This window comes from Gymnoscopelus microlampas (genome assembly GCF_963454915.1).
Source record: "Gymnoscopelus microlampas genome assembly, chromosome: 13".
In the NCBI taxonomy this organism is placed as follows: domain Eukaryota; kingdom Metazoa; phylum Chordata; class Actinopteri; order Myctophiformes; family Myctophidae; genus Gymnoscopelus; species Gymnoscopelus microlampas.
The window spans coordinates 43459372-43486935 of record NC_139950.1 but is presented as its reverse complement, the minus strand read 5'-3'; the positions used below and the strand labels follow the sequence as shown (position 1 = coordinate 43486935).

Sequence of the window (27564 nt, the reverse complement as noted above, 5' to 3'; positions counted from 1 at the left end):
AGACCTACTGAACATATAAACGGAGCTACTACCTTAAAACACTTTTGGAATGTGAGGCTTTTTGTATAAATATTTAAAGATTAAAGATTGCTTTAATCTTTAAATATTGGATGGATCACTTTCTAACAGCAAATGAACATTAGTGGTTTTGTAAGCCGGTTTTTCCAAGTTCCAATGTTCCAATGCTCTGTTTACAGAATGCTGGACACCCTCCAACTGTACATACTCTCCCCATTTATTTTCATAAATTGTTTTATTGTGTTTTTTACGCTTGCTTTGGCAATGCAAACATGTGTTTTCTCATGCCAATAAAGCTCATTGGAATTGAATTGAGTGAGTGACTGTGTGACATCTTAAAAAACTACAACATAGTATGTTCAGCTTTGAAAGTAATTCCAGTTTAAAGCAGATTTTTAAATGCCTGCATGGTCCTGCTCCTTCCCTGCTTAATGAATTTGTTGCAACTGGAGTCTGCCCAGCTTCCTTATCTAGGGCTCAGTCATCTCCAGGCTTGACAACTCCCTCCTTATTGCTAGTCTCCTCCTGGCATATTCACTCAAGCCCCTCCAAATATGCCAGAATGCCGCGGTACTGTACGTACGCCTTCTCTTCAACATCCCAAAGATTTTCACATCTCCCTCCCTTTGTGCTCCCTTCACTGGTTGCTGGCAGCAGCCAGCACACAACACTGGTGATTGCCTACAAGGCAATTCAGGACATATTGTCCAATTCCAACCCCACCTTACCGCTCACTTAGACCGGCTAACACAGGAAGTCTGTTCAAACATTCCCTAAAAACACCCTGACCAGCGCTCCACACGTCCTACACTCTTCTCCCTCCTGAGTCCTGCAGCTCCCAAGCTGTGGAATTAACTGTCCTTTACTGTCAGAACTACCTCTTTTGCTGTCAGAACTACCATCTAGCACTCCTCCTCCTTCCTCGTATGCCTTCCTGCCGTCTATTTTAATGCTAGTGACTATGCAGATATACATGTCCGTTACTTGTTCAAATGTTTTGGTATTTTTGATTCACTTTTGCTTGTCCAGAAATGCTAAGAATGTCATTTAGATCATTGGTTCTCAAAGTGGGGTCCGGGGACCCCCAGGGGTACTTGAGGGGGTTCCAGGGGGTCCCCAGCTAAATGATGGATAGGAACCAAATGGGTCTGTAACTCTGAGAGTGTACAAATGGAACCAAATGGACCCGTTAGGGTCCATTTGGTTCCATTTGTACACTCTCAGAGTTAAATTAACATTGATTTTACAATATGAATTGGGGTCCCAGAGATATAAATGCCATTATATGGGGGTCTGTAGCCTAATGCATGTCAAACTGGGGGTCCTTGAAATTAAAATGGTTGAGAATCTCTGCTAGAGCCGTAAAAATCTTCTCTTATGGGGGTCCCTGGCTTATCTTTTCAAATGGGGGTCCGCGGGCTAATAAGTGTCAATATGGGGGTCCTTGACATGAAAAAGTTTGAGAACCACCGATTTAGATAGCGTGCTGTTTGGAACAATGCTATACGTTTGATGTTTACCTGGTATCCTATAGTTACTTTGAAGCACTAAATTGTTCTTTGTATTTTAGAGCATTTACATGGTTGTTCGTTGACTAGGGTTCATGCCATTTATTCTAATCTTGGACAACGCTCCACATGTCCTAGACTAGTCTGCCAACAAACTGTGAAACAAACTCCCGTTGCAGCCAGAACTGCAGACTCACTCCCTATTTCCCACCATAGTCTGACTCACCTCTTCGAACTCCACCATACCCCCCCTAGCACTCTCCCGTTTACTTGGCAGATATACTGTATCTTTGGTTACTTGTTCTCTTTTTTTGTGACTTAAATTAATTAGTGTTTTGTTGTCCACAGATGTTAAGAATGTAATTTAGATAGCGTGTTGTTTAGACAGATGCTAGGTGTATTGTTTACCTCAAAGCTTCTTTGAGGCACTATACAGTACAGTACATTCTCTGGCTACTCTACTTAAGTGACTGTTTACGTTGTTATTTATTGAATAGAACTCATGCTTACTGCTCATTCCGATTACTTGCAAGTTGGGATGTACAAGACAGTGTCTGCTAAATGCCTAAATTGTAAATCTTTCACTTTGTAAGAGCAAGATCTAGGTCATTGGTTCTCAAAGTGGGGTACGGGGACCCCCAGCTAAATGATGGATAGGAACCAAATGGACCCTTATGGTTCTGTAACTCTGAGAGTGTACAAATGGAACCAAATGGACCCTAACGGGTCCATTTGGTTCCATTTGTACACTCTCAGAGTTAAATTAACATTGATTTTATAATAAGAAATTCAGGTCCCAGAGGTATAAATGCCATTAAATGGGGGTCCGTAGCCTAATACATGTCAAACTGGGGTTCCTTGACATTAAAATGGTTGAGAATCACTGCTAGAAAGCCGTATAAACCTACTCTTATTGGGGTCCCTGGCTTATCTTTTCAAATGGGGGTCCGTGGGCTAATAAGTGTCAATTTGGGGGTCCTTGACATGAAAAAGTTTGAGAATCACTGATCTAGGTTATACAAGACAAACATCACATTCATTTCACAAAATCTAAATTATAGATTAGAATCTTGATGATCTGTTTTCTAGCATGGGACAATATATTCCTTGGGTAAAAGTCTGTCATAAGTACAATGCAACAAAGCATGCAAGAGCATTCAGAGCTACCTTCAGTGTTCTAGCACTGGGCGTCTCCACATTTTGAACATACTGTACCCTGCATGGCAGAAGAATAATCTGTCAAATCCTGTACTGATATCTCCATTCATCTCATCAAAAACCAGGTTATCATAGATATGATTAATATCTAAAGGTTTGACTGTGAGATTGCAATCCTGATAGAGGCAGCAGAGCTGAAAGGATTCCTCTCTGACAGACAGTCTCCCCCCGGTTTCATATGAAGCTACAAAAGGAACATGTGTTGTTGATTCAGTGCACAACACAGTAGTGTGAATGCAGAAAGATCTTTGACGAGGATGAAGTTCCCCTATTATTTTTAAGGCCCTGCTACACTTCAATGAATGGAAAAAAGGTCCCTTTGCTTCAGATAAAATAATGATCCACTCTTGATAGCTATATCCCATAGTTTATATAATTTGAAAGAAAAATGACCACTGCTGTAACAAAACAAAAAAAAAGAAAGAAACAAGGGGATAATAGAAGGTTAAGGACTCATCAGAGCTGGAAGAAAAATCTTTTAAAAAAGAAAAAGAGGGAAGGAGGGTGTTTTAATGCATACTTAAGCAAAACTAAAGCATGGATGAGGAAGACAGGTGTAATCCTCACTGAGCAAGTCAAAAAGACCAATGTCACTGAGGCCCAACAAAGCTTCAACTAATTTCACAGGCAGCAGTTGTAGGGTATAATAATCACTGCAATGGCCCTGGGTTCCAATGGAAAGGTTCCAAATGGTAGCTATTAAATGACAAAACATCCTCAACTATACTGAAATACACTGTGCCGGGCACAGTGTATTTCAGAATATTTGAGGATGTTTTGTCATTTAATAGTGTGCACTGAGGTGGACAAGTGCAAAAAAAACAAAATGCTGGCCACAGTCAAGTGGAAACAACTGTATACAGCCCGCACTAGTCCCCCTTTCAAGTGGTTGCAGGTAGGGGTGTGCCGATACACTAATTTCACCAAACGATACGATACGATATTTGTATCACAACTTCGATACGATATCGATACGATACGCACTTTTTTTATTATGAAAATATATGGGGGAGGAAAAAAGTAAATGCAAACAAATAATTCTGTTTTTGCATTATTCAGACATGCAAACTTGTAGCTTTTCAGCTACAATAGCCGTTTTCAATCCAAATAGGGCAATAGTGTGACACCTGACCCAAAAAAACAACAACATGTTGTCACCCTTTTCACCTCGGGGCTGTTTGCATGCCTGATTATAATGATTGTTAAAAAATATATATATAAATAAATAAATAAAAAGATTCAAAACAATATTTTTTTTCATCCAAAACGATACATACTGTATCGTCACGAAAACGTATCGCGATATATCGTGGGACGATATATCGACACACCCCTAGTTGCAGGTTGAAGTCACGATCCTGTGCACTGCCGAAAATTTGGCGAAAAAGAGCTATACATTTAGTTGAGAATAGAGTCTTCGCAGTATCATATGTATTCACAACACTGTTCCATACAGTATATATTTTCACTGATTTCATATTAAATATTGAAGAGTTGGTACTTCAAAATCGAACGTCAAGAGGGACAGGACATACTGTAGTGCCTTCAGTGTGTCTTTCCACTGACCTTACCCTGTTCCTACAGTAATTATTCATCGAGTTCTGTTGAAACTGCGGCTCAAGTGTCCGCCGTAGTTGGTCAAAGAGAACACAAACAAATGCTCATATCCACAGATATTTGAAGTAAAGAAATACCCCGGACAGAGGCTGATTTTAGCTAAGATTCAACCATTTCAAATGTAACAAGGCCCCTAACCACCAGTGTGGGCCCACCCAGCAGAAAAGGTTTTGTTTCCTTCCCCCAGCCCCCCAAACAGTGGTCTGTTCGAGTAAAGCCGATTCTGCGCCTCAGCTCATCATTATATTACGGTTTCCTAAGGAAACAATTATAAATGTTCTGAAATACTGCATCTGCCTGCAGATGCAGTATTTCAGCACCTTTATAATTGGACAGCTCCAGTAAAGGTGGCGTAGGACCAGCAGACAATAAAACAACAAACTGACAATTATACTGACAATAAATCAAGCGACCAGTGAATCATGATTGGCTAAAATCACACACAGTTGTGGTCATTGCATGATTAGATTTGTATCTATAAATTATTAAAGATTAATGATTAATTATTGATTATTAATATTAGTATTATTGTAGTAGTGTTTGTACTTTATAGTGTTTGTAAGCTGCGCTGATCACGGTCAGAACAAGTGTCACTAAATACATCTCAAAAGACTGCTTCCAGTGATTCCACGGCACTGGCTGTTCACCTGGCAAAACGAAGCAAAAAATTCTGCAATCTTTAAGTTAGCTAAATGTACTCTTTTACAAACAGCATGCACACTGCACAAGTTTGTTTCATTTGTTTACCTCTGTAACTACGCACAACATACAAACCATACAAGAGAGTCTCATATAAAAAACTGGTTTAGTCGCAGGCACAGTCAATAGCATGCATCACACATCAACACTCATTATTTAATTAAAAGTGTAGGTGAAGGGGGAAACCCACCATGGCAATCGCTAAATCCACCTCAGGCCTTGTGTTATATGGTAGCAATATACTGGCATACTGTAGGCACAGAGGGCCGCAGCCTTTGCCTGCATTGCAAGTTTGTTTTTGAGAGTATATTTTCATCTACTCTTGGCCTGGACTTCATACTATACTGCTGTGTTTTGGATCAAAAACATTTCAGAAACTTCCGATCGCTTTTAGATCGTAAACAGCAGTATCATTTGTATGCAGGTGATCACGCTTAATATCCACAAACTGTCAAATTATTCCTTGAAACACTCACTGCTTGCATGTTTACAGAATAATCCAGCAAATTGCATGCACTAACCCAGTTCATTCAGTTATGCAAATTTGAAATGTGAGAGCAAAGCAATGCTTCACAAAATGTGGAATTGATCCTCACTAAGCGTACCAAACAAAAGCGAACAAAGTTTAAATTGCTTTTCTGTATTCACCGGCGCACGGGGGTATAGCCGTTAGGCGTTAAGTGTCTTGCTCAGGGACACTTCAACACGCAGACTGGGCGAGCCAACGGTTGAACCGGCGACCTGACGATTCCCAGACGGTCTCTCTACTTGTAGAGAGAGACTTGTATGCTTTACATGAGACATGTTGAATGTTAAAGGACAACTTTAGTTTTTTACAACCAAGGTTTATATTTTAGCTTGTAATTAAAGTAAATAAAAGATGAGTGTTATTTTTTTTTTCATTTACTGCTTTCTAACGTTTTGGCATTTTTTTGCGATATTTTTTACAGTGGCAGGGGCATTCTGTCCGGTGGCTAAATATGCCTTTTTTACACAATAAAAAAGGTCCTGTGGTCTTTGATGGCCAGATGTGAGTTATTGGGGGCTAGAAGAGCTACTGTACATAGTAATAAAGAAAACACCTGGTTATTGTGTAAAAAAAGACATATTTAGCCACCGGACAGAATGCCCCCGCCCACTGTAAAAAAGGTCGCGAAAATTGCTAAAACTATAGAAAGCAGTACATTTAAAAAATTTAACACTCATATTCTATTTACTTTAATTACAATCTAAAACATAAACCTTGGTTGTAAAAAACTAAAGTTGTCATTTAACAAGTAGGTAATATGGGATATGTCTCATTAGAACCTGTGTTTGTTTTTAGCTTGGTTGAATGACTACTTGACAATGTCAAGTTAAATAGCTGGGGGTTTTTTCCGCCGCCACGCACACATTGTGTAAGTGAAACCGTATGTAAGGGCTGGTCGTCCCCAGGTGAAACAGTCGTTAAGAGGATCCCTGGCTAATAAGCCAAATATGCCTTAAAGGGGAATACCATACATTTTCAACATTGAACTGTGTCATTAATACACCTTAAAGCTGTTGTGTGGAAATAAGAAAAAAACTCCCCCCCTTCTATGTTGCCTAGAACTGGAGAATTGATTGTTGAGGTCATGTGATCAGTGACATACGAACGGTGTACTTTGGGCTCCGCCCTCTAAGCTGCTGCATTCACTAGAACGGGGAATCTCACTTCCACCTGAAACAGTGCGACTTGAATATAAAGTTAAGACTTATTAGAGCATTTTCAGCCAATTGATCTCTATTATCTACAAGTACAATGTCTTGTGAAATGTGATATATAACCATAATGCCATTATAAACTACTTCAAGTCGCACTGTTTCAGCTGGAAGTGAGATTCTAGTGAATGCAACTCAATGTCTCCCCTAGTAATACAGTAAAGCCCCTAGCAGGGACCCCCGTGAGTCTATAAATGTACGGAAAGATGTTTTTTATCACTTAAATTTTTTACTTTATAGTTTTAGGGGACATAATATGCTATAAAAAGTTACATAGTGCTGCTTTAAAGGCAACATTATCAGCTTACATCTGTTTACTTTTTAAGCCTATATCTCATCTATTTCTGTATTTGTACGCTTTTAAAAGCTTGTTTGGCTTTAAATGTCCCTGCATGCCTTATGTAAAGTACTTTGAATCACCCTTTGGTAAGGAATGTGCTATACAAATAAACTGTTCTTAAATGAACACTTCAGATAATAGAGTTTAGAAAGAAAAATAATGGTACTGTATGTGTCCTTGAAAACAACAGAATATCACAATGACTGCAATTTCAAAGGTTTTTCAGCCCACAGTTTTAGTGGTGCTGCAGATGTTTTAGTTGCGACTATTACAGCTTTTAATGATGGGCAAACAAATGAAGTCCTAAATAGAAGTATCAAAATGTAAATCATAATCTCGTGGTACCGTATACGTGCCTTTATAAGGCCACAGGCCAGGCATAAAACTGCCGACAGTACATTATTGTCTCCGCCAGGAGACTATGTTTTCACTTTGCAAACTGATGAAGAAGCAAAGGCACAACGCCTATCATCAAAGTTCCAATCTTGGAATAAATTCCAATATTTGCTGGCGGAGACTTGTGCTCCGAGGAGCACATTTTCTAGTTCTCATCTTCAATTTAACATAAGACCTATTGATTGATTTACGTGATTAAAAAGTGTTTTATTATCATACAGCATAACACCTCCAATGTAAGTTGCAGTGCACTACACTACACAACCATGAATATCATGCTAATATCAACTCGTATCCCGTCTGTTTCTGTTTGAACATGTTCACAACAGCTCTTTATTAGGCCAATAAGACTAAATCAATATATAGTGAAATGAAACGGGCAGGTGCATTGCAGTGCCTGTACTTATTTATATTTTTATTGATTTACTTACGCCATCTGGCATCGCCCAAATCCCTTTTAAAACAATGAACATAACTAGCAGCAGCATTCATGTTTTCACATTCCTACAGTACATGTGTATTATAGACACATGTATATATCTGCTTTTTGTGTGCATGCATTGTTTAAGCATGGGGAGTGGGGACCCGAGGTTTAATTTGCGATCTTGACTTTTAGCAGTGGCAGCCATCAGACAAAATTGATAAATACTTCAACGATTCAATAAAATGTGAGGCAGACAATCTGACAGCTTAGACTATAATATGGCACACAGTCAATAGAGGCCATCCTGAGCATCCACTGCGTTCAACGCGGTATTTAAAGGATATGAGAGTGTTGTATTTGACACCTATCATGGAGCAGTGCCACCAGTAAGTGAAGTGTGACACTGAGATAAGTGACATCTTTAGAACCGTTCAGCAAGTTTGCAACACCTATAGGACAAAAAAAGAAAAGGAAAAAGATTCCCTTAACCCATTAACTCATATACTGCCTAGAACGACTAAAACGACTTCTGTCCATAAGCCATGCCTGCCAAGAACGACTAAAACGACTTTTTAAAAAATTTAAAAAATTAAAAATATATTTTTTTTTTTTTTTTTTTTTTTTAGATTTTTTTTTTTTTTTTTTACCCAAAGACCAAGGAGATATGATTTTTCGAAGATATAGACTCCCATCCACTTCCTTGTTAACTTAAAACTTAAAAATTCTGTATCTCGGCTCCTGAGTACTTTTTTTTTTCAATGAAAAATATGGCAGTGTTCAAACGCGGCCAGAATAATTCTGGCAGTGAATGAGTTAAGACCGGGAACGCATCTGTGTGTCATTTTTTGATTTCTTACAAGCTCATAGTGCGGCACCGAGTGATAGATCTGCTATTTTTGAAAAATCGTGACAAAATCTTGGATTATATATTTTTTAAAGCGAACATTCGTAAAATATTTAGTTCCAGGAACCTCCTAGAAGCAAAGATTTGAGTTACAAATGTCAGCAAAAAAAAGGAAAAAAATCAAATATTTGCACAACTTTTCATGATTTTTCAAAAAATTGCAGATCTACAAGCTCATAGCGCGGCACCCGGTGCCGCGCTATGAGCTTGTATATCTGCTATTTTTTGAATGGCCAAACGAAATCTAAAAATGACACACAGATGCGTTCCCGGTCTTAAAGAGTTAAAATAGCTGTCGTGTATCAGGACATTTCTGCCATTATGAAAAGTGCCAATTTCCATCTCAAAAAGTGAAAACAACTAGATTAAAAAGCATACTAATTTTCACAAAAAGCACTCATGCGCTGGTAAGCCTCTCTCTGTCCAGTCCTTTGCAGGACCTCTTAAGCTGCACATGGCCGTTCATTGTGATGATAGCTATTAAATACTCTATTTATTCGTGGTATTACACAGTATGACTTCATCCTTGCATGTCTGGTTCTCTGGAGCTGAATAGAAATGTGGATTTAGGAATCAAATGGCAGTTCAATATCAGCTGAATGCAATACACACAGATGGCGGAAGAAGTACTCGGATCTGTGAAAGTACAAATACTTTAATGTAGAAATACTCCCTTACATATCCTGAATTCAAAATACGGTCAAAGTACAAACCTATCTACTGCAGGATCAAAATATACTCAAAGCAAATATACTTATAATATTATTAATATTATATTTTATCAATAAAATGCATTCAAAATATAGGGGAGTCAAAGTATAAAGTAGCAGAAATTGGAAATATTCAAGTAAAGTACCTAAAGATTTTACTTAAGTACAGTACAGTAAGGAAATGTCACTTTCCATAATTATATACATACAGCAGTCCCTTCCCAAAGGACCTACAGATGAAACAGAAGATAAATCACACGTGACGACAACAGAGAACGGCCTCCAATCGACTACATGTAGGACATAACACAGACATTCCACTTCCTATAATAAGCTAAACGTACTGTATGTGAAAAGGAATGGGGACATCGCGTTAATTATGCAGATGTCGCTGTGACTACGCGTTATTGAAGCGTGTTGGTGAGACACTGCATGACACCAGGACGCAACTGCTGTACCGAAAGCTCAAATTAGAAACAGTGTTGCCGGTATGTCACATTTGTGCCACATCAGCATTCTCTCAATCTCTCCCTGTGGTGAGCCTTCTGCCACCTCTACACGGTGAAATTCTCAGTGTTCGCTTGACTCTGAGAGGGTACAAATGTAACCAAACGGACCTGTAGTACAGGTCCGTTTGGTTACATTTGTAGAGTCAAACAAACTCTCAGGATTACAGTTGGTGTAGTGCAGCGCAACAATATAGGAGCATCTGATAATAGCATTTAAATACAACACAGGCCTTTCTGAGTGCTCATAATGTAACACTAAATATTATTGTCTCCGCCAGGCCAAAGGCGTGGCCGAGACTATGTTTTGCCCTCTGTCCGTCGGTCCGTCCGTGCGAGTGTGTGTGTGTCCGTCTGTCTGTGAGCAGCTAATCTCCGGCACCATTGGACCAATCGCAGCGAAACTGTGCACACACACTCCTTGAATGCCAGAGCAGAACCTCTTCCCTGAACGTTTCAGATCGGCCTGTTATAGCACCACCAGGAGGTCTAATTTATAACAAAAGAAAATTACTCCCACAGATTTTGTCCAAACATCACGCAAATCGGTACACAGTATATCTATAGTCATTAAACGAAACAGGTATTCCAGATATTTCACAAAATGCCTCAATTAATGAACACAGCGTGCAATTTGCGTGCAATTTTGCACGCACATTACCACTAGGCCCAGGAAGAAATGCCACTTGAAAATGTTCTAATCTGCCTCATGATGCGGCTAAAACAGGCCGATCTGAAAGACCACTTAACAGATAAATCAATCAATTGTGTTCCACCTTGAACTAATGTAGTATACTCTCATTTATTGGTAATTTCTTTTTATATTAATCTCATATTATCATTAACATCGTAGTTTTGCAAATTATTTGGGGGCCCCACTTGTGGGCCCTGGTCCACAGGTTGAGAATCACAGCATTAGTGCACGTCCACACGTCCCACTGCCCTTCATGACAATACACTGATCTACTCCATCTCTCTCTCTCTGTCTCTGAGTACAATATGTGTCAGTTGGTCCTATGAGGACAGACAGACAGAGAGACAGACAGACAGACGGACGGAGCCTTATTAGTAGGCAGCAGCTGTGAGCACATCCTGCACTTTGAACTCAGGGTCCGTGCCTGGGTAACAAACAGGATGATTCTGAGCTCTCAGCTCCAACTGGCTGGTAGCTCTGCTGTGTCCCTGAACCTTCAGCCAAACAGCTGGGACGGACTTCAAGCTGAAGAGCTCAGAGTTGAAGGTATATAGCAAAGAATGCCCTTAGCGATGTAGACTCACAAATCAGTCTCTAAACCAGTGTTTCACAAACACCAGTAAATACGCATTGCTGTTCCTACGGCCTGGCGGAGACTATGTTTTGCACTCTGTCTGTCCGTCCGTCCGTCCGTCCGTCCGTCCGTCCGTCCGTCCGTGTGTGAACACATAATCTCCGGCACCGTTGGCTTGATCGCAACAAAACTGTGCACACACACACTCCCTGGATGCCAGAGCAGGACCTCTGCCCCGAATTCTCACATGGGCCTGTTACAGCGCCACCAGGGGGGCAATTTTTGCAAAACACATGAGAGACCTGCTCCGAGGAGCACTTTTTCTAGTTCTGTATGTGTATCTTGAGTGAAGCATTTAAAACACTGCATTTAATTGCAAAGGACAGCATATGAAACAACGTGCACTGTGTGAAAGCATGTTCTTAAACCTTGTTAATGCTTCATATGTAACACACTGAGCATCTGGAAACTATGATGATCATATCAAAACAAACAGGCCATGTCAACAATTATGATCCCAACCAATTATTTGATGTACTTTTGTTTTCATCTTCAAGTGCAAAGAGCAACATTGCCAACTTCATAAAATATCTCATTTGATCGACAGAGGTCACGTCCAACTGTAGAACAATTCAAAACCAAACATTCAATAAATAACACTTACCTTAATAGATGGGCAAACAATTACTGCACCACCCACTCACCCACCCACCCACCCACCCACCTGCCCACAAATACGGAATTATTGATTTTTATTTTATTTTATAGATCCCACCTACTGTAATGTGTAAAAATGCATCCCTGTAGCTTGCTGTGGTAAGCTTGTTGTGTAATATAACACACTAATGAACAAATAGCAAACAGCAGAATCACCCTACAGTATATCCATTCGTATCCATACCGTATGTTGTACCTTATGGAGCCTTACCTGTTCAGGAAGTACTTGAGAAGCATTAATAAAAGCTAAAACCAAATATACCGCAATATTGTATACTTTCTTGCAAAAAAAGTGAGATTAGGCCCCCCACAACATGGCAGTGCACATAGCATACAGTAATAACAAGATAAATCAATAAATGTATTGCATTTGGATATAAACAGAGCACTTGAATACCCAAATGGGCTAAATATTATACTGACCAAAAACACAAAGCACAAAGGGATTGCTTTAAGCCAAAACACTGAAGTAATCCTGCATGAACTACTAGAGGGGCTATAGCTAACATGCAATTTACCACAATCACTTACAGCAGCACAAAATAAAAACGGGGCATACCAAAAAAAAAAGACTCGACTTCAGTTTTACTTCATAATCTTATGCTTAACTCATACTCCGTCATACGTTGGTCTTGTGCACCGAAAATAGCCGATATATTAGCTCACAACGTGTCACATTGCGACGTGTTGTGAACTTGTAGATTGGCAATTTTCAACGGCCAGCACCTTCGTACGACTTAGGTATAAATCGGGCTTTAAACTAGAAAGAATCACACAGTTTTACCTTGTATGCTCAGTAGGGACCTTAGTAGCCAGGGCTCCCCTCTCTGCCCTGAGGAGGAGAGTCAAACGGCAAAAATCAGAAGTCCACTTACCCCAAAGGGCGAAGTCAAGGTCACAGCCTGGACGGTGAGGCCCACCAACTTACACACTACGATGAAACCTTGCCCAACAACACAGCCCACCCATTATCGGAACAAGAAGAAAGTATTTACAGTACCGTCGGGGTGGGGGTTGCGCTCTAAGACAGCCAACTACTGTGTCCAATATCCCCCTGTGCGTCTCAATTACAATTCCCATGCATCAAGCAGACAGGAAACAACTGACGCTGCATAAAAAAAAGTGTGATTGCAAAGCAAGAGCAAAGCACCTACCTGGAACCCCGCATTGTCACACACACACATTATTAGCAGCGAAAGCAATTTAAAATGCCAATGACTTTATATACCTCGCGGGTATATAAATGCCACGCACGCCGTAGTCATAGATGTATGAATACAGAGAATTAAATAAGTAGTACCTTTGCTTTTACCTATGGGGATTGGATGGAATGTTCCATGGAGAAAGCAGGTTCCAGACAAAGAGGGGAGAACAAAAGGGAGAGGAGACACTGGTTAAGTGTCGTGGTCAAGTACAGGAGACGCAAGGAGAAACAGCAGAAAGAGGCTTGATGATGGCTTTGTGTTGCTGTATGTGTGAATACACCATACAGGAGGTGGGAGAGGTGTGATTGTAACATGATTTACAAGGGAGGATGATAAGGATAAAGCGATGCTTCAGTCCCTGCTCTGCTGCATGCTGGGATATGTGTCAGCCATAACGATCGGCATAATGGTGTGAAAATGAGGCAAACGCCCGACTTGGAATGGAAACTCATTTTAGACACCGTTTTAACCACTGCTTAACATCTCAAAACACACAGAAACCACGCAGTAAAGTCTTTAGTGGTAATTTAACGAATTTGTACACTTCAGAGATAAAGTGAAGCTACGTTTTACCTTTTTTCTCTCTCCATACATCACGGTCCTCACTCCTCACTATTGGACTGTCACTGTACCATTTCTGACTACATGCTCTGTGTCTCGAGGAGGATTGTGAATAGTTGTGTGAATATAGCCGGACATCATCAGTGGTCATTTCAAACAAGATTTTCTTGTTTGAAATAACTCTTTTTTTTCTTTCTTTCTTTTTTTAGCTTCTATTTCAGTGTGCTACATTTCCAGGAAGAGAAAGGCTGTAGAATCCATTAGCTTGGAATCCTCACCAATGATGTCATCGGTAGGCAAATTTCCAAACTATCCACAGTCCACCTCTGCTCTGACAGATGGCACCGTCTTATAATGAGCATTATAGTGAGGACCAATTATACGAAGATATGGATGAAAATAGGTGAAGTGTTCCATTAACACTGAGGAGTTTACTGTGCATGGTTTATATGCATGTGTACATTAATACATTGGTTCTCAAAGTGGGGTACGGGGACCCCCAGGGGGTCCCCAGCTAAATGATGGATAGAAACCAAATGGATCCTTATGGTTCTGTAACTGAGTTAAATTAGCATTGATTTTATAATATAAATTCGTGTCCCAGAGGTATAAATGCCATTAAATGGGGATCCGTAGCCTAATACATGTCAAACTGGGGGTCCTTGACATTAAAATGGTTGAGAATCACTGCTAGAAAGCCGTATAAACCTTCTCTTATTGGGGTCCCTGGCTTATCTTTTCAGATGGGGGTCCGCGGGCTAATAAGTGTCAATTTGGGGGTCCTTGACATGAAAAAGTTTGAGAACCACTGCATTAATACACGATACTTGAACCACATCAACCACTACTGTGAAAGACGAGAATGGAAGCACTGAAAAATGGGGCTGATAAACCTGCCCAACGGTGGGGAGGGAGCAGAACGGCGAAATGAGCTTGAAAAAAGGGGGTCATACCAGAAAGAAGCCAGTGAAGGAATTAAAATCAAGTAGGTCATAGAAAATAAGTGAAAATGACAGCCCATATCTGAAGCTTCAAGCCTGAGACACTGCACAAGACTCCGCGAGAGGCAGACACACACACATCACGTCACATAAAGGGAGCAGGAGGAAGGAACAATGACAGTGAGAGAGGGAACAGAGTCCATACCTTGATCGCCCATCATCAGGTGCGCCAGACCTTAAAAAGGAAAACAAGAGCACAGTCAGCAGGAGAACAAGGGATCATGGGGAAAGGCTGAGTGACAAACGCGCACACACAAGCATCTTTCAGGTGTAGATGTGTGTGTTGTTGTTTGAGGAGTTTTCGGGGTAAAGTGGGAGAGGGAGAGAGTGGAGGGTATACACAGACAGGGTTAGCCTGATTTATACTTCATCGTATGACAGTGTCATGTGCCGGAAATAGACCATCTATAAGCTTATATATATGGCATTTCCGGCGCGAGACACCGTCATTCACGACAGTGAATAAATTGAGCATTAGCACGATGAGCATTTAGTCAACCAAAGTGGTTGCAATGCGTCATCAGTCTACTTACTAGATCTATCTCAGATATGAAAACTGAGGACGGTTGGCCTCTTTATTGCCCAATAGGAGAACAGTCTACCTACTGTACCAATGAATGGCCTCTTTATTGTCCAAAAGAAGAACAGTCTACCTACCAATGAATGGCCTCTTTATTGTCCAATAGGACAGTGGTTCTCAACCTTTTCAGGCCGTGACCCCCCAAAATAATCATATTTGAACTGGGGACCCCCCATTTTGTTTGACTCCGTTCCACAGATAAATATTGTGAAAATAGCAGATCTACAAGCTCACAACGCGTTGCGAGGCGTTTTGAGCTTGTAGATCGGCTATTTCCAAATTTTTTGTCTCTTTCTTATATTATTTGATAATTTGGCCAATGTTTTATACTAGTTTATTGATTACTTTTGTTGTTGCTTTTTTTTTTTGGTATTAAAAAGGTCTTAAAAGTCCTTAAATTGTCACTTCGCTATCATCTGGGGACGCCCCAAAATCATGTGGGGACCCCCCAGGGGGTCCCGACCTACAGGTGGAGAACCACTGCAATAGCAGAACAGTCTACCTGCCAATGAATGGCCCAACCCCCAACATCGCATAGATCTAAAAAAATATTCCAATGCTGAAATTCAACCATTACAATCCACATAGCACACACTTCTATAAGCTCTGCCAATTTAAACAAGTGATACCATTTTGCATAGCTCTGATTCTCTACTTTCTATGAACTGGAGAAAAAAAAGCAAAAGAACAGAATCTCCATTGATCATCTAGTTGCTGTGCTTGGTCAAACGAAGTGTTTGTGACAAATAATTAAGAAAAGAAAAAAGACGGATTATTCATGGCGTGCCATGGCGTGGGCATAGTCCCTCTGAATACAGTAAGTTGAAATATATCTTTTAAATTAAACAAAGCTAGAGAACAGTTCATCAGATGTTGTTCTGTACATTCCAATGTAATATTCAATAGGCTCTTTGCATAGCATTACCAGCTTTATCTTGGCCAGCTGTTCCATTTCTTGCCAAGAGAGTTTCCACTGACATTTACAGAGCAAAGGGGTGAACCGTTTCTAAAATTGCAATTAAATCTCCACCATCATCACAACACCAGTATTGTACAGTATAGAAACAATTTAAAACCACTTTTTAATGAGCAATCTTGAATTTGCCTGTGTCCACCATGGGATTCAAACCAAGTGTTTACCGTTTAAGTGTGTATGTTTTTCTTTAAAGTCAAATAAAAAAGGGTGTACTCCAGGGGTCTTCAACGTTTTCAGGCCAAGGACCCCTTGGCTGAGAGTGAAATAAAGCAGGGACCCCCAATATATATTGTATAGAATATTTATTTTTTCATAGATTTCATAGGCAGCTTAAGACTTGTTTCTCAGCACTATCATGTTGGATTCATGTTAATGTGTGTTTCCAGACATTTAACCATGCACTTAAACACTACTTACTATACCTGACCTTTCACTCTGTACTTAGTCTGCTTTTTCCCCCCATACTAAACCACTTTGCCGAAAATAGCAGATCTACAAGCGCACAACGCCTCGCAGCGCGAGGCGTTGTGTGCTTGTAGATCTGCTATTTTTGGCTAAAGTTCTCCTCAGAATAGGGATGCTTGGTTGAAGTGGTTAATGTAAAAATCACACAAAGATTTGGCGGACCCCCTGTAGTAACTCTGAGCACCCCCTAGGGGTCCCGGACCCCCTGTTGAAGACCTCTGGTGTACTCCATTGGAATTCAAACTTATACTCAAGTTAATTTGAACATATATATATCTGAATATACTGTATATGTCAGTGGATACAAGTACAGTAAAGTATTGTCATCATACTAATGAAACGGGAACACCAAACAATTGTCCTTTACAATAGAAAAGCCAAACCGCCAAAGAGTCCAATAAATAGACACCAGAAGGGAAAAGAAATGACTACATTTTACCTTTAGGATCTGGATTCCAATTTTACTGACCAAAACAAATGTGACAACGCTATAAATCTGACTACTCAAACTTACCACACGAGGAATCGTTCACTTGCAATATAGAAACATGTGCTTATATCTATTTGAAGAATTCATGCTCTGTAGCACAAGGGTGACACTTACTAACAGTGGTGGAAAAAGTACTCAAATATTTTAAAGTACTGCAATGTAGAAATACTCTGTTACAAGTAAAAGTCCGGAATTCAAATTTTACTTGAGTAAAAGAACAAAAGTATTGGTATCAAAATGTACTTAAAGTGCCAAAAGTAAAAGTACTAAAATGTTTGAAAATAGCAGATCTACAAGCTCACACCACGACGCGTTGTGAGCTGGTAGATCGGCTATTTTCAAATAGCCCATGTATAAAATAGGGCTAAAGTGGTTAATGTATGCTTTATAACATAATAATTTATATCTGCAAAGTAACTAGCAACTAAAGCTGTCAAATAATTGTAGTGGAGTAAAAGTACAATATTTGCCTCTGAGATGTAGTGGAGTAGAAGTACTGAAAATCTAAAATACTCCAGTAAAGTAAAAAAAACCTCAAAATTTAACTCAAGTACAGTACTTGAGTAAATGTACTTAGTTACTTTACACCACTGCTTACCGACACAAACAGACCTTCCGCTTCAGAAGACCAGTTCTTGTCGACAAGTGGCACCGTTGTGCGACCAGGTATAAATACATTTTTGTCATTCTTTAGCCATGTAGGAGGGCATAGATACAGCAAACTACAACTATACGAATACATAATGATCATAATACCCACCTTCAGCATAGATGTCTTCTGAAAGCACGCACGGGCAAAGAGAAAGAGAGGGAGACATTCATTAAGCAGCATGCAGACGAGTCACTAGCCATTGCATGTCGTCACCATGCAAGGCATTTAAACATCACATGCAAAGTGCCCCATTGTAAACCCTGCAGGGGAAACATCATTTAAATCTTAACGGTAACTTCAGTGGCTCGACTTTATTCAGTCGTTTATGATGTTTAAGCTCATACTGTACTTCTGACAGTACACTGACCTGACATACAGGACAGAATTGTGACTGCAAACCTATTTAGACCTTGATTAATTTACCATGGCCCTTGTAGATATTAATACTGTACTGTATGTTATTCATGTAAAACATGTAATCATAATTGCAATAACATTTCTTAAATTATCTTTAGAAATTCATAGTTCAAATCCCTTTTTTGATGTGTTGTTGATGGGCACTAACGTATGGTTGAAGGCTACGTTATTATGATGAACGTTATAATCGATTTGACCCATTTTAAAACATGGCATATATTGCATGTAGTTGTAACTTTAAGTACTATCATACCTATTTAATTCAAGCCAGTTGATGACATCCCTGTGCAATAACCTGTTGTCCTAAAATAATAAATTGCTCTACAAGTTATGTGGTCACATGCACTGTCCAGCAGGTAAGGATACCCTGAGTAAACAGAGGTGGCATTGTGTGGTCATGCCTCTCCTAAAAGGGCAGTGGGTTAATTTAACTCAGAGAGGGTACAAATGTAACACAACTAAATGGTCCCTTCCATTTGGTTACATTTGTACCCTCTTGGTGTTACATTAACACTGAGAGCTTTAGTGTGTAGTGTTCTCTGAACTCCATAGGTGACCCATGCTCTCAGACTATTGCAAACAAACTGCCCTCCCAATAAAACTGACTGAAAGAGTCATCTTATCAAAATGAGGTTTGTGAAAGTGATAAAACATCACCGTGTGATATCTGTCAATACAATACAATACAGGAGACTGGTAAAATAATTATGTTATGTGTTGCTAAAGCATGGCAAATAGGTGCAACACAATTCATGCCACAAGGTGAAAGTAAATTGATATTATAGGAAACATGCATAAACACTGTAATGAGAGTGTAAAAGCACGTATGCAGCCTATGAAAAGAAAAGGAAAAAGTCAGTAAACATTGTTCTTCAACATCGAGGATAGTGTCAGAATAGACTATGATGCCTGATTTCTGTTGCAGAAATATATAACAAAAAAAACAAACACAAACCTTCAAAATTTGTCGGAATTTGCCATCATTTTAATATTATCCTTTAAATCTCATCGTTGACCAAAATAGTTTGTAACGTTCCAGAACATGTGAACATTAATAGAGAAAAGCATGCAAAAATATGTTTTAATAGCTGTAACAAATGCAGTAGGTCAGTAATGAAGCAAAGTCAACGTTATGCCTGGTTTGATCGAAAACAAAGAAGCCTACTTCCCATCAGAAAACAATGATCCTACCTCTTCAATTGCTTCTTGCCCAGACTGACGCGATTTATTGACCCAAACTTACCCATCACCTCTGGTTCTCCTTCCAAATCAGACACCATGCACAAAAAACAAACCAAAACGTCCTTTTGTGAACAAATTACAACGTGATAGAGCATAGAAGACCGTAAGATCTATCTTGTTCAAAATTTGGCTTATACAGTTTCTTTTGGTCAATGAACATCTGTAGTATTTTTAAATACAGAAGTCCCTCATTCAAACCCGTCAAGCATTGTGGTTAATTGTGGAAATGTAATGTCCATTGAAATGTAATGTGCCACTCAAATCCATTGAAATATATTTAAATGTTTTATGGTAACAATATACAGCATGAGAAGTAAATTCCTTCCACTATTATTGCTTACAAGTTTAAAGCAGCAATCCAGAACTCATTTGAAATGAATTAAACATTATTTTAACAAATCCTTCATCTCCAGTGGTTGGAGGTGTTCTCCCTACTTTCCCTAAATGGCATTACCCTGGTGTCAAGTAGGACACCTACTGATGACAAATAGCACTGATTGAAGCTGTTGAAGGAAGTGCAATATCTCCCCAGGCCAAGCGGGGATTGCGAGAGTGGTAGAAATGTAGTCTTTGCAGGAGTCCCGGTTTGAATCCCGTGACATATACAAATTATGGATTGCAACTCTAAGTTGTCAAACTGTAAATGCTGCATGTATCATGTTTAGTACATCTACATTTCTCATTTGACCATAACGTATTGGAAGTCTTGAGATTTGGATGAATGAGGTTCTACTGTAGACATGTTGAGAATGTGCACTTTGTTCACAAAAGGTATATAGCTTTGAAAATGAAAAGCAATATTGCCCATAAAGCATTATGATGTGGCAAGCGTTCAGCTGGCAGTTGCAAAGGGATCACATTATCAATGAGAAGTGAAAAGCAAAGAAGCAAGGCAGTTTCCTGATGTCAATACCGCAAAAGAACAAGCTTTGGCTCACACACCATGCCACAGAAATTCCCATTTCACTGAGGTGTAACTGTAGTCTTAATAACTGAGGTGTGTATGAAATATATATATATATATATATATATATATATATATATATATATATATATATATATATATATATATATATATCATGCTAATCGCTTCCTTTCCTCTAATTGTATAAAAATGTATAAAACAACAATGACTTATATATTTTTCTTAAGATATTTATTTATACATATTTTTTTTATTATTATCATTATTATTATTATTATTAATGAAAATTCCATGTATAAGTTCAACATCAACAGTGAGGAAATGGTCCTGGGAACAAAGAACGAAGCCTGCCCATGTCAATGCTCAATATAAAATAAATATTAACAGCCAAAATAAAATCACCTGAATACATGGGGGATACACGTGTTGACCCTCTACCCAATCTTTAGATAAGAGGCTTTAACTGCAGTGCATCCACTACTTCAATATTTCTTTAAGGGGATAGGCTGCTACTAACATCTGACAATGGAGTTGGATGAAGGGTGTTTTGACTACATTCAGTTTGCTTGTTTGTTTGTCTGTTAGCATAGGATATCTCCAAAGGTTTTTCTCGGATTTGCCTCCACAGTCAATTTGACAGCGGGTTTTGCCCCTAACTTTCTCACAATGGTTTGGAATCGTACTTCACACCATTACCGGTGGGCTAGATCAATTCTCATGAATGAAATCAAATCAAAAACGTTAGAGCCTATACTACATCACTTTTGTTCAAATACTGTGCCTCTGGAATCAGTATAGCACTACAGGTTGGCACCGTAAAACGTTAAAACGACTGCAAAAAGAAGAAAATAATACTGGAGGGGGGCTTTAAACTTAGTGGAAAGGTTGGTCATGGAGCAAGGAAGAGAACTGATTAACTTTCCACATCAATTCTACAAAGAGACAAACCCTACATTATTGGTTCAATCAAAGCTTGAGCTGGAAAGCTCATTTCCGGCCACTGAACAATAAAGTGCTGAACTATCCGACATGCGGAAATTATTTATCTTGGCAATATTGTATAGCGTTGGCAGAGGTATGTATACACTACTGAGTGCAATCTTTGTAGCTCACAACAGTGTCACACACTCCTGGGTGCGTTATTATGGATCCCACCGCAGTTCTAAGCGAAACCCGCTGTGATTGGCCAGTAGTCGCTGAGATTGACAGTTCTCGTGTTTGCAACTCTGCCTAAACCTAACCTCAGTAAAACTATGCCTAAACCTAACCTTAACCCTAACCTCAAAACTATGCCTGCCAGGGAGCCAATCAGACACAGGTAAGGCGGGTCTATTCCATAACGTTGGTGGGATTCATAATCACTTCTCCTGGGCCCATTCGTGCACTGAATTGAAGAGCCGCCTCCAGCTCATTCATTGGCCAATGTTCTACTATGAGTCCCGGCTTGACTGAGCTTGGAGGCGGGTTATCCATTCAATGGATGAGCAGGTCCAGGCTTATGTATTATTTTACAGTAATTGGTAATATTTTAGCAAAAACAGAACTTGTATGGGACAATGGCCTGCATGGGACAATTCTACTGCACACGTAAAATTTGTTACAGATCTTTTGATATATAATTTGCTGTTGTTAAGAATAATCTCAATGGCGTTCAGGTAACAAGCTTTTGTGTCAGGCATTCCAGGCAACACGGGGTGAGCCACTGATTTAAAACATTTTGGACATAGTATTCCTTGACATTCAATTTCAATAATACAGCAAAATGAATGGGGTTTTGTTATTTTGTAGTAGTATAGGAGAGGCTTTCCTTTGACAAAAACCTCACCTGATCTTGTGACAAAACTGTCACACACACACACACACACACACACACACACACACACACACACACACACACACACACACACACACACACACACACACACACACACGCACACGCACACGCACACGCACACGCACACGCACACGCACGCACGCACCCACCCAGCTGGTTATAGCACTAATCCAAAGACGTAAATCCACTTAATCCCCTTGACAAAGTGATTGTGCTATAGTAACACTACACAACAATGCACTGCACTCTCTATCAGATATGATCCACATCTGGTACTGTACATGGTTATTATTGTGCTGTCAATTATGATCAATAAGCCACACTTACAGCCCACAATGGAAATCATATACAGTACAGCATGACATGACTGTACATCTCAAGTTCCCTAGTGTCTGTCAACAAGTAGTCTGGGAGGGTTAGCGTTGAAGAAAAGGGGGCGGGATCCACATGCAGTGGGTGATGCATCTAAATAGGATCGACGGGAAGCAATTTCCCCTTGAGAAATTTCGGCCGCCATTGTTGTGTACTGCTGTTTGCCTCTCGTCGGACTTTTTAGACGAGTTGCACAGCTCTCAGACCGGTAAGAGGCGTGTCCGCTCAGATTCAGAGCGTGACGTACATCCCGCCCACAAATACCAGGGCTGTGGCCCAGAAGTTCCTCGCCAGAGCTGGCGAAAACTTCTGGGAACTCAGATTAGTCAACAAGCACAAGTCAGTGATGGGAAGTACGTGTATAAATCAGCGTTTAGTTTCCAGAGTGTTCATCTGGATGTGTGCAAATGGACCCTCTTTTTACGGATCCATTTGGACAATTTCAGAGTTGAATTAACACCTCATATTTTACTGTGCATTACAGACGATGCTGTGACACCCTACTGTCATCTAGAGCGGTGGTTTTCAACCCTTTTCATGTCAAGGTCCATTATTTATTCAGCATTTGAGCCACGGACCACCATTTGATGAGATTTAGACTCTACCATAGGAGAGATATTCAGGCAAATATTGATCAGAATAACAATTCTTTAATTAATTAATGCAGATGTTTAACAATAATGTAACTCTTGAGAGCGTAAAATGAAACCAAATGGACCCGTAAGGGTCCATTTGGTTTCATTTTACACTCTCAAGAGTTAAAGATCTATAAGGGTCCATTTGGTTACCAACTCTCCATCATTTAGCTCGGGACCACCTGGTACCCCCTCAAGGACCACTGGTACCCCCTCAAGGACCATTGGTGGTCCCCGGACCACTGGTTGAGAACCACTGATCTAGAGTTCTCAAAGAGTTCTCAAAGTGAGGTCCAGGCAGGGACCCTCAGTGATCCTTGAGAGGGTTCTAAATGGACCCTTACGGGTCTGTAACTCTGAGTGTACACAAATGGAACCAAATGGACCTGTATGTACACTGTCTGAGTTATGGAGGTCCTTGAAATAAATTAAAAAAAGTTACCACTGAATTAGAGCAACAAAACCCTATGATGGCAAGCATGTCTCTCCTATAAGGTGTGTGTGTATCCTCAAACCGCCCACTGTCCTTCCTTAGACCCCTCTATCGGGCAAGGAAAATCTGTGGGGGGGGGGGGGGGGCTTATTGGGAAGGCTTACACAATAGGGGACCCCCTTCCAGGTCAGACGGGGGTGGGCAATATTGAAATGCAAAGAACAAAACTGTTAAAGTAATATCAGGCATAATGAAGGCCATTAATACAGTACATGTATACAAAACTAATCACATGGATCTTGGGATCCACAAGGGAACAGTGTACACTGTTCCCTTAGTAGCTCCAATGTGGATCGTAGACTTCATATGGCCAACCTAGGATGTCAGTCATCTATGATGTCAGTCGTGGTCTATGACATATCTATGATGTATAGACTCCAAATTTGGTCAAGGTTTCAGCCCGATCGAAGCCCCATTGACTTCCTGAAATATTTCAGGAGGTATGAAACGTGGAGGGGGTAACACTTTTTCTTTAGGAGGTAGTCCTGTAGCCTACTGGCAGTGTGCACAAGAAATTTGGCGCTGATCAGTCAAGCGGTATGCAAGATTTACTCCGAGAACGAACGAACGAACGAACGAGCATGCGCCCATACACACCCACACACACACACACACACAGTATATATGGCTAGCCTCTTGCAGCAATGCCGTAAAAATGAAGTAGGCTATAGGGACAAATAACAATAGATAGAATTACAATAAAGTTTGATCTATGGGCACAAGCGCTGTATGTGAGTGACTTTTGATTTCACATAATAAAATGTGTGTCACATTCACTATATACAGTATATATATACTTTAGTAATGAAGGCCCATGTCATCACATTTTCTATTCCATTTTGCCAGTTTGAGTTGTGCTACTGTCACACATTCTTACTGTCATCTAATGTACATTGCAGTGGATTAAGGCTCTCCCTCTACTCTTCTGTTTGGCAAGCTTTCAAATCATTTTCCATGAACATTTTACAATGCTGATACTGTATGCATAGCAGGTTCTGGGTTAGAGTGTTAATTGAGAGTATAACAGCAGAGTCAAACTGGACCCACACTTCTGGGTTTGACTGTGTATGATGATATATAGAAATGTCCCACATTTCCACATCAACATGTACACTACTGCTACATGTCAGAATAGAGAAATACATTATGCAATTTGAAGAGGAATTGTGCTGAGTGGAGAACATTAACCACTTAAGCCTTATTTCTACGTACTCTGCTATTCAAAAATAGCCATGCTGCAAGCTCAAAATGCATCACACTCACATTTTTGAAGAATTGTGGAAACATTTGGAATTTAAAGAATTTAATACAATATAACTTATACAATTGGGGTGGTTGTATTTTGTCTCCCTGAACTTCAATTGAGACACTTAGATTGTGTCAAAGGGCATGTCTCACCTAGACACAGGATCTGACACAAATCTGTACCTGATGGTCAACATTAAATGTATCCCCTGAGCAAGCAGGCAGGCTCTATTAGCTCAATGGTAAACATTTCAGCACTGGGTCAAAACCGGGGTAGAACAGGAAAGTTACATAGTGCAGCTTTAAGGACACCAGGGTGAAAGTGGTTAAAGAAGAATCCTTTTAGAAATGAGGCTTCTTCAAAATCTCTCATTATTTCAGTACAATGATGCATGGAGTTAAGCATGATAGACACTCACAAAACCTGGCTGACTTAACTTTTAGTAAAAGAACTTCTGCAATAACGAATTATATCATAATTCACTTCTCCCTACCACTGATTTATCTCATGGTAAATATTTGTCCACTACCCGATTGTAAACAAGAAGATAATTTGTGCAGAATCAGTATCATGTTTTGAACCATCAAACTCAAAAACAGTTAAAGAGGAGTTTTGAACAGGGGTAGTAAGACGTGTAGGCTAGTCAGACTGAAGCAGAATACCAACAATGTATTATTTAGATTTCTTTACACTTGGCTCAATAAATAGACAGGGATGAAAGATGTATATGAACCACTTAAACCCTATAGCCTGTATTTAGTTGACCAGGGTCCCCCAGGGCTCCATGCTAGGCCTAAAAGTAGATAAAATAGCCGATGCGCAAGCTCAGCTATTTTTGCCGTTAATGTTTTCCCCAGAATAGGACCACTATAGGGTCCTGTGGTAGAACTGTGGTAAATGTGTGATTAGCTAATGATTAGGCATCGTGTTAAGATAGGTCGTGTGTTGCATCTGATCCATTTCTCACGCTGATATTTATCGTGACAAGGCAGGACAAAAGAAAACTGCTTTGTCAAACTCTCTGCTCTCTACTCGGCAGGACACAACCTCAGCTGGGCGTGCGTGCACGCAGACAGACACACACACACACACACACACACACACACACACACTCAGAAGCGTGCACACACAAACGCATGCGCACACACACACACACACACACACACACACACACACACACACACACACACACACACACACACACACACACACACACACACACACACACACACACACACACACACACACACACACACACACACACACACACACACACACACACACACACACACACACACACACACAGACAGACAACCACACACACATACACACGTTCAGAAGTGCACACACACGAACGCATGCACACAGACAGACAGACAGACACACACACACACTCGCTCAGAAGCGCACACACACAAACGCATGCAGACAGACAGACAGACAGACAGACAGGCAGACAGACAGACAGATAGAACATGGGGGGGTGGGACTGATACAGACAGGCACGTTTCTCTATCATCATTCTCTCATAGTATTGAAACGGAGGCTGGTGGTCTGGTATATTTACATGCATAGGCGAGTTACTCAAAACTATTTGATTAGTATTATAAATGCATGTAGCCGGCCAGACTTAAATGAGTCGTGGGGCTTGTGTGGACGGCAGTCAGTATGGAAAGCACAGCCAGTGCCAGCCCATTTACCAGCTGCACATTTGAAAAACAGTTAGGGGAGGGGGACTGCATTAAAATCCCCCATTACAGGGGATGCTTTAAGGGAGAATAATACCAGAAGCCTTATAGCAAAGGTCAGTGCTACCAATGGATCGATGTGTTGTTAAATTACAATTTAGACCAAATCAAGAGTAATGAGTGTGTGGCTCATCTCTCAGCAGTGCAAGCCTGAACTTAATGCATCTATCTACAAGGGGGGTGTTAGTGGCATTACACCACTCCGCCATCTCCCTCGTTATCCTCCTCCAGAAACAGTGAGTGGAGGCAGGAGGAAAAAAGAGGCGAGTGACTTGCCCTCTCTGATGGAAATCGATAGCACCCACAGCCGCAGTTATGGTGCAGAATTTCTACTCTCTCGCCATGCAGCTGAGTCTGTTACCGGTGCCACGTTTCTGCCCTCAGAAACAATGCAGTCTTTATAGTGCCTTTCATTAGGATGTTGTTGGGTTCGAGTTGTTTCCATTTTGATTGACACACACCATAGAAAGCAATCTCTTCCTAACCACAGGAACCCTAGCAGCCCTATTCCGGGCATAATAGGCAAAACATTCTGCGAAAATGGATGAACATTTAGTGAAAACTGAAGAACATTCGGCAAAGGGCCTACTCTGTGTGGAGTTCGCATGTTCTCCCCGTGTCTCCTTGGGTAGTTAATACCCTCATAAAAACATGTAG

General features: G+C 40.3%; 1 protein-coding gene across 28 annotated transcripts in view; it reads right to left on the bottom strand.

Annotated features, from left to right (window-relative positions):
• LOC311059347 (neurexin-1a-like) overlaps positions 1–27564 on the bottom strand; it is a gene marked incomplete at its 5' end in the record, with an annotated part of 638872 nt that overhangs the window by 588444 nt on the left and 22864 nt on the right. For 7 of the 28 annotated variants that reach the window (XM_084077187.1, XM_084077192.1, XM_084077195.1 and 4 more), the window contains 2 exons: positions 13366–13377; positions 14978–15007. The exons of 6 other annotated variants lie outside the window; for them this stretch is intronic. In XM_084077187.1, coding sequence (XP_083933313.1) covers positions 13366–13377; positions 14978–15007 — 42 coding nt within the window. Of the gene's footprint in view, positions 1–12849; positions 12910–13365; positions 13378–14977; positions 15008–18103; positions 18122–27564 lie in introns of all 28 variants that reach the window. 15 more of the 28 variants (XM_084077205.1, XM_084077180.1, XM_084077181.1 and 12 more) reach the window with 6 other exon arrangements.